Genomic DNA, 9,931 nt, shown 5'->3' with positions numbered 1-9,931 from the left:
CCCAATTGTGTGGTGAACAATTTTGAAATAAATAAATAAATAGTTTTAATAATATATGTATTTAGTTTTATTAAAAAGAAAAAAAGAAAAAATACAGGCGTGCGACGTCATCATGAAAACACCACATGGTTACTGGGCCGACACATTACCGGCTCCCTGCAGACGAAGCTTTTCTTCCGTCCTGCATAAATCGGGACCTTTAGGTTCAATAATTTTAACTGGGCCGAGGTAAAAGATTTAGTAGGCCGAGATTCCATCTTGTGAGAGGAGGGGAGGAGGTGGAGGAGAAGATATGGTGACCCGTCCCGGCCACTGGTGTTACCCTGGTTCCCCCACCTTCACCGGCTGCTCCGGTGCCGTCGGTAGGTACAGGAACACGAAATCCTGTTCCGTGCATGTTCAGTAGTTTAGTTTGTTAAATTTGGGTCTTTGACAAGTTCAAATTTTTATCTAAGATTTTTGGTTATCCATGGTTTAGCTCCGGCGATGTTGATGACTTCACTCTCTGGAACTGACGGCAGAAAAATGGTAACATTTTCATGTGTAAGTTATTCTTTTCTTTTTGGTAACATGCGTAAGTTATCTTAATTTTAGCATGGGTGAAAGTTCGTATGGATTCGTGGCCCAGGTCATGGCCTTCAAGTGACAACAACGGTCCACGGCCCACTCCAGACGTTAAACCCCATCTCGTGCGTGCGGCGGCTGAATCGGCAGCGGGCGCCGTGATGAGCTCGCGATCTCGCGGATCCGCCGTCACCTGTTCGACGGGATGCGTCGGGGGTTCGACGGGAAGGCTCCGGCCACCGGTGGCTGCGGAGCCGACCGCCTAGGCGCGCTGCCGGACGAGATCCTTCAGCATGCGTTGTCGTTCCTGCCGTCGCGCGAGGCCGTGCGCACCTGCCTGCTCTCCCGCCGCTGGCGCCACCAGTGGAAGTCCGCCCCGGCTCTGCGCGTCGCCGACGTCGATGCCTTCAAAAGTGCCCAGCGCTTCAATGAGTTCGTCAACCACCTCATCGTCCTCCGTGACCGGACGCCTCTCCACGCGTGCGAGATCGCCGCCTACAAGGAGTACAAAGGGCGGTACTATGACGACGAGGAGCCCTCCCGGTACACCGACCTGTGGATCCGGTACGCCATGTCGTGCAACGTTCGGCTGCTTCGACTCAGCAACCATGACCCCAGTGATCTAGATGCTCAATATGAGAATATAGAGGATGTTCTGCTTCACGCTCACATTGCCTCCCACCATCTGACGACATTGGAGCTCGAGGGCGTGATGTTCTCGTGCGAATACCCTCTGGATTTATCGAGCTGCCCCAACCTGGAGACCATCAAGATGAACCGATGCTCCTCACTAATTCACGTCAATATATGGTCACGATCTGTGCGATGTCTTTGTATCACGGAGTACGATTTTTATAGCTATGATGAGGAGAAACCTCGTGCTGCCGTTTATGTCCCAAGCCTCGTCTACTTGGAGCTGAACGGCGGCCGTGGCCTGGTTCCTGCGTTTGAGAGCATGCCCTTGTTGCAAACAGCATCTATCAAGTTTGACTGGACTTCAACTAGGGAAGACAACAATGATGGTTTCTTGCTTCTTGGACGCCTGTCAGATGCCACTAATCTAGAACTCATATCCGAGCCTCAAGCGGTATGTTTTTCACATTGTATCCACCGAACCTCAAGTTCTCATTTGACATACATACTATGGTTGTTGAAGCGGCATGTTATTGAACCTACATACTATGGTTGTGCTTGCCCAGCTTTCTTTCAGGAAAGATTTAATGCGGTGCACTGCATTTAGCAAGCTCAAAACCTTGTCACTCAATGATTGGTGTGTAGAGCCTGATTTTGGCCCACTACTCCACTTTCTCCAGAGGTCACCAAGTCTCGAGAAGCTCTGCCTCCGACTGTCTAAGGTATATTTGTATGAATGATTTTTAAGTATAACTTGTTTTGACTTTTGACCTATTGAAGTTGCTTTTGCTTTGTTGACTCATTTCGGTAAATTGTACAGCCAGATGAACATGCTAAAGAAACAAACGCAAGCTATGTTTCAACTGAACCATTTTTGGCATCGAAGCATCTTAGGGTTGTCAAGATCAGATGTCAGGCAAATGATGAGCGAGTTCCCAAAATTTTGAAGGTCATGAGTTCCTATGGAGTACCTGCTGAGCAAATCGACGTTAAGGAAGGAAATTGGTCTTCCGAGGGCAAGTCAATCTATAAGTCTTTCCAAATTTCGAAGTTTTGCATTCCCATGCCTTGTATGTTTGAAGTTTAGCTATGCTTTTTGAATTAATTGGACAACTAAATGTGTTAATGATATGAATCATGAAAAAAAAGGTATTCTGACAGCATGACAAGTTACTAGTCTCGGTGATTTTTTAAAGAAAAATTAGTAGTCCCATATATATTTATTAAATTTATCAATGTATGCTTTTCAAGCTAATTGAACTACCAAGTACGTAAAACGCAAGACAAAACTTGATATCTGTTTTCTGTTGTTAAAATGATGACGTTCTTCTTGCTTCACAACATTAAAATCAAGTGGGGCACTAGTCTAACTAATTGCACTTTCCTTTTAAACTTCCACAGGATCATATTCAGATTCTGAGCAGTCAGACTATTCGTATTCAGATACGGATGAGTCAGATTAACATTTGGAACGTTGCTATGAATTTTAATTTTCTGCTTTGTCAGAGGACCTTTATCAAAAGTTTCAGTCGTTGAGTTAAGACCTTCTCAATTCAATCCACAAACTAGAAACATGGGCGCAAATGGGATTTGGTTAGGTTTTGAACATGAAGCTATCTTATTTGCTTTGTAATTTTGGTTCATGGCATATATATGTCCGTTTAATTTTCAGGAACATGTTATGATGTTCTGTGTTACATACCGGGTGTTTCATTTATTCACTACCCATGCTGGTTGGCTTCTGCTAAAGCATGGCATGCCCTACTAGACTACTATCCTCATGGAGGTGCATGTCCGGTAATAATGTACTTGAGGACTAATGTTCCGAACATTGGCTAGATGAGTCCCTGTGTTATGTTCTAAATCCTTGCTGCACAGTCTGAATCATCAGCTACACTGCAAGTCTGCAAAGCAGTTGAGGCTTGCAAAGTGCAAGACTGATATCACTCGGGACATGGTTCACATTACAACGACCCGAATTTGCAGTTATGGCATGTGTTTGTAGCGTGTTAATTTGTGTCTTAGAATGTAGCCGCACTTTGGGCTTGTGTTTATCATAGGTATAATTCTAGCGTGTTGATTAGTGCCTTAAAGTGAAGTATAACTCATGCATTGGTTGTGTTATTTGAACGAGATGAGGTGGTACAGGCATGCTAAAAAGATGAAAAAGATAATTTGATGACTCCATCACTGAAAGAAGTGCAAAGAACGCCGGTTTTTACTAACGTTATCTAGACCGGAAATATGTGTGAATTTTGACTCTAGGACTGCATCTTATCACTTGCACCGGCTAAGAGAAACAGTTTACTTTCTTCAGAATTAATTTTGCATACACGCTCACACACCACCTACATGAACAAGTCTCAGCACACACCTTGCTGTCAACAAACCCACAGAGAGAATAGTTGCTTCGGTGTGACACTCTCTCGCCCTAACTCCGCGGAGCCAAAATAGAGAAGCTGGCGGGCGTCCAAGTTCCAAAACGGAGGAATTGGGGAAGCTGGCCTTTCTCGAATATGTAAAAATGAGGAGCCAGAGCTGCGCAATATGACAACTAAATGCTACCGCCAAGTGAGTATATCGTACCTTTTTGTCTAATTTCTTTCTCTCTCGCGCTCGTCTTTTCTCTTATGATCTAAGTGACTCATGCCCCTACCTTGTGTGCCGTGTCTGCCAGTTGCTGTCAGTTTGCCGTTTTGCGCCGTTCCCTTCCATCTAGGACCCAATGATTCGTCACGTCAATGCAACCTCGACGAGACTTGGTTGACTGTTCCGGTCAATACGGAGCCCATTGTTGAGGCCATAATTTCCATTCTGCCACTCCGATGTTGGCCCACCAATATTAACGAGGAGACTCATTTGACCATGTTGGCCAATGTGCGGGCCCTCCGTTGAGGCCATAATTTCCAATTACATCCACAACGTGATAGAGGCCATTGTCAACTCTGCAACTTATCAAACTCTCTCATTAACCTACTTGCATCACAGAGGCTAATCGTAATCCTACACTTACACTTCCCCGGATCTGAATATAAACCTGTAGCACAAGCTTAAATGAAGACGGGACGAGAATCAAGCTGGAAATGCAGCAAAACCGGTATACAACTTATCATAATTGTGTGCTCTGTTGATGTCACCTCTGTAGCAAAACCACAAATATGTTATGGCTAAACAATCTTCCAGTATCATTTCCATTAAACAGACGGCCAACCATTAAAAGAGTGCTGAAAACACGAAAATATGTGACAGGCTAAAACAAAAGGCTTAAAAACCAAATCTTGACAACCAAACTGCTTATTACTGGACACCAGACACCCCCTTTTATCTAAAAATTACTGGACACCAGAAGAAACAAGGTGCAGAAGAGAAGCACATCATGCCAAAGATCACAGTCCAATCATGATTATCGCTGGAAGTAGGATTGTACAAATTACATCAGCCTCACAAATGCTGAAAAGGTCTTAAACAAGTTAGTCGTATAGTTCAGTCTCACAGACACTGAAAACAAGTTCTAGAATTAGACAAGTTACAAAAGTTCAGTCTCAGAGATAGTGGACACAAGTTACTCAAGTTCAGTCTCAGAAAAGTAGGCTCCGCTGAACCGACAACCCCACTACAAAGCGATAAATTTGGCGCCCTAGTCAAATGAACAAGCTTTCCAATGATGCAGGAATTTCATACATATTCCTGGCCTAGAGAAACTTAATAGCAGCTGGCGAAGCTCTTTGGCCTTGCTTTCAGTCATTGAAACACGAAAATTTACTGTCATCCTCTTTAGCACTGTTGTCCAGTTGAATAACCTTTTCACAAAAGCGAGTTCATGTTCAGTTCCTCTCAGGCCACTGATTACTACTTCTTCGAGGCAATGGAGGACGAGTTCCTCGGTTTCCCAGATTGATGGCTTGGCACAAATGCAACCTGATTGGCACGCAGAAGCGAGTGCCTGAAACAAGAGGCATATCAGCTAGAGATAAGAAAGATGAATGAAACTAAGAAATAATTAGACTGCATGGATACTCTTAAATATGTCCAAAACAAAATTTACAAAAAAAAGATAAATTAATTTGGAGCCAGCAAATTGCAGAAAGTATAATTGCTCTATGCATATAAGAAATCATACAATCAACATTATTATAAATCTTACACAAACTGTCATATATTGTGCAATCGTCAACCCGTACAAAAGAAGTTTTTTATTATTTCTGAAGAAGATCAAAGGAGGGTCCAATTTCTTTGCTGAAAATAAGACACCATCAGTTTATTTTGGCATTTCCAACAGACTGGTAATCTTTTCTACTAACAAAACTTACTACAAAGCCACGAACCCAAGTAGTAGTATGTTAATTCGTCAAGCTTGATAAGCAACACGTCAGTATCTAACCCTGATCAACAAGAGTAGGCCAACTCGTCACTAGGATTTGCCACAAACTAAGATTAGTGTTACCTCGTGTTCGCTCGGCAGGTCGACAAGTCTAATCTCCAGCTCTCTTACGCCACTAGACATACTGAGAACATGGAATGAGCTGGCTCCAAAGGAATGACTACATGCCACTACATTTAGTGTCAAGCTGGTAATGTTAGGAAAGTTTGTCATCTCCTCCATCAAGAATCGGCCGTTGACTTGAAGCTGTTGGATCACATGAGGTCATATAAGGATAGCGACAGAAACATCTCATTTTTCTACAAAGTGACTAGCTAGATAGTATTTTGTGTGCATTGATGTGAATTTTCAATTTTGTACGTTTTCTTAGATATTCCAAATAACATATTCTTAATTAAGTTTAACACCAAGTTTTCTTATAATCTCTATTGGCTTGCTAGAATGCATGTTACAATAATCGCATAACTCAAATAAGAATAAACTCACCGGTGCATAGACAAGGTAGAGAACAAGTCTGCTGATGTGGTCAAAACGCTGCAGAAGCATCAAGCAATGACGATTATGTGCAGAAAAAATATATTGTCCATATACAATTAAATATTGCGTTGTCAGCTGTTGGAGATGTGACATCTCGCCAAGCAGGACAGAGCTAGGATCATAAGAACTCTTCCAATCAAGTGTCACCAGCTGAGGGGCTGAGATGTTGGCAATGTGTTGACTCCGATTGAGAGCATCAGTGAAGCAACTCCGTACTGCTAAGTCTTTCAGAGCCAGCGCAACGACATTGAGCTGGTGCAAGCCAGGGAGACCACTGAGCACCAATTCTAGGAGAGACTCTGAGTGGATTGTGAACTCTTCCAGACCCTTGACACTGCCAACGCAAAGACGCGTCAAAGATGGACACCGTGGTGAAGAAACAACATCACCGAGGCTACAGGGACCATGGAGCTGGATGCCAATCAGCACCAGATCGGCGAGCCGGGTAAATATGCCGGAAGGCGGCAGGGTGAGGCCGATAGAATCTAGATCAAGCACGACCTTGGTTGCGTTCTGAAAGCAAGGCAGCTTCAAAGGAGAGGCGGCGGAGGTCTCGTCCATGTTCCCCCTGTTCTGGAAATCTAGGACACCGGAGAGGCGACAGGCGTCGATGGGGAGCCATGCCGCGACGGATTCAGGGGTGGCCTCGATGGCGGCAACGGAGAGATGGCTGAGGGCCGGGGCATCATGGGCGGCGAGGGCGGCGCGTATGCCGTCAGGGTCAGTGCCATCGGGGAAATGGAGCTCCGGCAGGAGAGCCCAGATGCGGCGCCAGCGGCGGGCAAGGACGCTGGTCCGAGCGGCGACGGGGGCGTCCCGGAGCTTGAGGAGGATATGGATGAGGAGGTCGTCCGGCAGCGCGCTGAGCCAGTCCTCGCCACCTCCTGCGGCGGCGTCGGATAGCTTTGGCCTCCGATGCTCTGGCATGGTCTCCATGGAAGCAGGAGCAGAGGGATGCGGTGCCTCAGCCCTCAGGTCGACATACCATTGCGGTTGCGGGGCGCCGGTGGCTGGGGATGGGAAACGGAGTCGTGATCTGATGGAGGCTGAACTCATGAATCTAATATTAGTCGATTTTCCTTTTCGTGGGGACTTGGGGCTAGGGTTTTCACGGGATCGGGGATTGGGACCGTCGATTGTGATCTCACGGCCTCAACAATATTTCTCTCCCCGTAATACATGCACAAGAAACAATATTAGTCTCTTTTTCTTTTCTCTTTTTTAGATAAGAAAAGAAGGAAAGGGACTAATATTAGTCTCTTTTTCAATGCCAAGAAACAATGGAGATTGAACTAAACAGAAATAAGTGCACCAACAAGGCAACAAAACACATGTACACCACGTGAGAAACACGAGCTTTGCTACATCTACGTAAAGATTTTTACGTAACCTATGTAAAAGATGACCTGGTCTGATTTGGTTGAAAGGTAAATAGGCCCAGGCCCACCCGGTAAAAATCAGAGGGGCGATTAGTTTAGGGTTAAGGAAAGAACCTAATTAACTTTACATACCAGGTTACGTAAGTCTAGCATTTTTGTGACAAACACATGTACACTACGAAAGAAACAAATGTACTCGGCTTGGTGAAAGGGACCCAAGGTGGCGGCCTAATTAGAGGATTGTGTCCTCGGTTGGTTATTGGTGGTGCTATGTGTTTATAATATGCTGATGATACCTTTCTGTTTTTAGAGAATGACAGTAAGGCAGCTTTGAACCCCAAATGATTATTAATTTGTTCTGAACAAGTTTTAGAGCAACTCCAACGGGGTGACCCAAACGGACGCGCGCTTTGTCCGCTTTTTGTCCGTTTGGGTCGGCCAGGCGGACGTGCGCGTCCACATTTTAAAATGGGTCGGCTTGACCGCCCAACGGGGAGGCCGACCCAAATGTGCCGGCGTGAAAAAAAAAACAAGTTGCACGAAATAAACATAATTAAACATAAAGTGGCCGGTCAAACGCCGGCCAAAGTCCACCTAAATCTAATGAACATTAAGAAAGTCTGCGCCCGCCTGCTGCCGCCCCGCACGCTGCCCTAGACGTCGTTGGCCTTGCCCTTGCCCTTGCCCTCCACGCCGCCGTCGTCGTCGGTGAGGTCGATGAAGACCGGAGCAGGGCCAGCCCACCCGAACGCCGTCTGGTACGCTACCAGGGCAGCCTCCTCCGGCGTCTGCTGGGGCGGCGGCATTGCGGCAAGCCGCGCGCTCTCCTCCTCCTCCTCCTCGAGCCGGAGCGCCTCCGCGTCACGTTGGAGCATGGCCTCGTAGCGCATCTGCTCCTCGCCGTCGGCCTGCTCCTGGCGGAGCCAGTGCTCCTTCCATCGCTCGAGGTGAGCCGCCTCCTCCTCCGGCGTCGCAACGAAGTGGACGGGAGGCGCGCTCACCCACTCGCGGTACTGGCCCGTCCACGAGTAGGCCTCCTCCGGCCAAGTGGGTGGAGGCGGGGAGCGCTTACGCGACGGCTCCGGCTTGGGCTGGACGGGCGGCGACGGTGGAGGTGGCGGCACGAAGAGAGGGGTGTGGACGGAGTCCCCCGCCGCCGACAGGGCAAGGGCTTGCTCCAGCCCATCCCAGTGTGCGTCCTCCTCGATGCGGCTAGCCTCCAGCGCGTGCTGCAGAGCCTCCTCGAGGGCGGCTTGGCACTTCGCCTCCGCCTCCATGTCCTCCGGCTCTACCTCCGGGGGCGGCGGTGGAAACGGCGGCGGGACGGCGTCGACACCCGAGCGCCGTTGCTCCTCGTGTTCGAGGGCGAACCAAGCCTCCCAGTTATGAGAGTCGGCGGCGTGAGCAGCGCGCGACGCCGGCGCACCTCGTCGTCGTGCGCCCGCTGGAACCGCCGGCACAGGGATCCGGTTTGGATCCAAATGCCAACGGTGCGGCAGCGTCACGTCGGGGTAGGGGAGTGGCTGCATGTACTCCCAGTGCCACCGCGCTTGGTGCACCGGGATGTGCAGGCGCCGGCGTTCAGGGCGGAAACGCGCCGGCGGTGGAGGGGGAGGGGGAGCACGAGATGACGAGGCGCCGGGGGTGCCCTTGCCCTTGCCATTGCTGCTGCCGAAGAGGCACATGGCGCGTGCTAGGGTTTGCGGTCGCCGGCGAGGAAGCAAAGGGAGTGGTGGGGGCCAGATGTGGACAGGAGAAGTGGATGAGGCCGACCCCGCCGCACGCGTGGTTAAAAAAGGATGCGCGCACTGGCTGACGCGTGGGCCTGCTGTCGGTGGTCGTCATAAATAAGACGACCGGTGGCGGTTGGGTGGCCGCTAGGTGGGGACGCGGCGGACGGCGAGGAGACGAGCGGCGCGTCCGCTTCGCGTCCGCGCCGACGCATTCCAGGCGCAATTTTGGGCCGGAAATGGGTCGGCGCGGACGCCAGACGGACACGATTTGAGTTTGGGTCGGCGCGTTGGGCCGTCACTTTTGTTCGCGCCGACCCAAACGGACGCGGGCGGACGAAATGGGTCGCCCCATTGAAGTGAGAGGAGTTAGGTTTTTTGTATATATTTTCCAGTGTGTGGTCACTGAGTTTTTCATTAAATACTTGGGAAACCGACTACACCGAGGACTTACAATTTCTGATTGATAAATTCCTAACTAGGATTGCTCGATGGAGAGGCAAGCTTCTTATTTAGGAAAGATTACTCTTGGGAAGTGTTATTAGCTAGAGGTTGAGCGAACCAGCCCTCCCTTCTAGGGTTCCCGCGCCGCCGCCGGTTCCCCTGCACGGACCGGCCATCGCGGCCGGAGCCCGCCATCGCTGCTAGCCATCTCCCGTTCCCCCACCCCTCCCCTCCCTCCCCCATACCCCCCCCCCCGCGTCGCC

At 48.9% G+C, this 9,931-nt stretch overlaps 2 protein-coding genes across 2 annotated transcripts; one reads left to right on the top strand and one right to left on the bottom strand.

The window, feature by feature from the left end:
- Window positions 1-690: 690 nt before the first annotated feature.
- LOC123169168 (F-box/FBD/LRR-repeat protein At5g22700-like) lies at window positions 691-2,350 on the top strand. The gene is made up of 3 exons (XM_044587019.1): window positions 691-1,651; window positions 1,764-1,919; window positions 2,018-2,350. Exons 1-3 carry the CDS (start codon window positions 770-772, stop codon window positions 2,282-2,284), a joined length of 1,305 nt encoding a protein of 434 aa, XP_044442954.1. The 5' UTR covers window positions 691-769; the 3' UTR covers window positions 2,285-2,350.
- A 2,316-nt stretch (window positions 2,351-4,666) lies between these two features.
- Window positions 4,667-7,170, bottom strand: LOC123168762 (F-box/FBD/LRR-repeat protein At3g52680). The gene is made up of 3 exons (XM_044586630.1): window positions 6,065-7,170; window positions 5,642-5,824; window positions 4,667-5,140 (listed from the first exon to the last, which is right to left on the bottom strand). Exons 1-3 carry the CDS (start codon window positions 7,049-7,051, stop codon window positions 4,835-4,837), a joined length of 1,476 nt encoding a protein of 491 aa, XP_044442565.1. The 5' UTR covers window positions 7,052-7,170; the 3' UTR covers window positions 4,667-4,834.
- Window positions 7,171-9,931: the final 2,761 nt, after the last annotated feature.

Source organism: Triticum aestivum, chromosome 7D, assembly GCF_018294505.1.
Source record: "Triticum aestivum cultivar Chinese Spring chromosome 7D, IWGSC CS RefSeq v2.1, whole genome shotgun sequence".
In the NCBI taxonomy this organism is placed as follows: domain Eukaryota; kingdom Viridiplantae; phylum Streptophyta; class Magnoliopsida; order Poales; family Poaceae; genus Triticum; species Triticum aestivum.
Note: the sequence above shows the minus strand (reverse complement) of the source record. Positions and strands in the feature narration are given on the sequence as shown.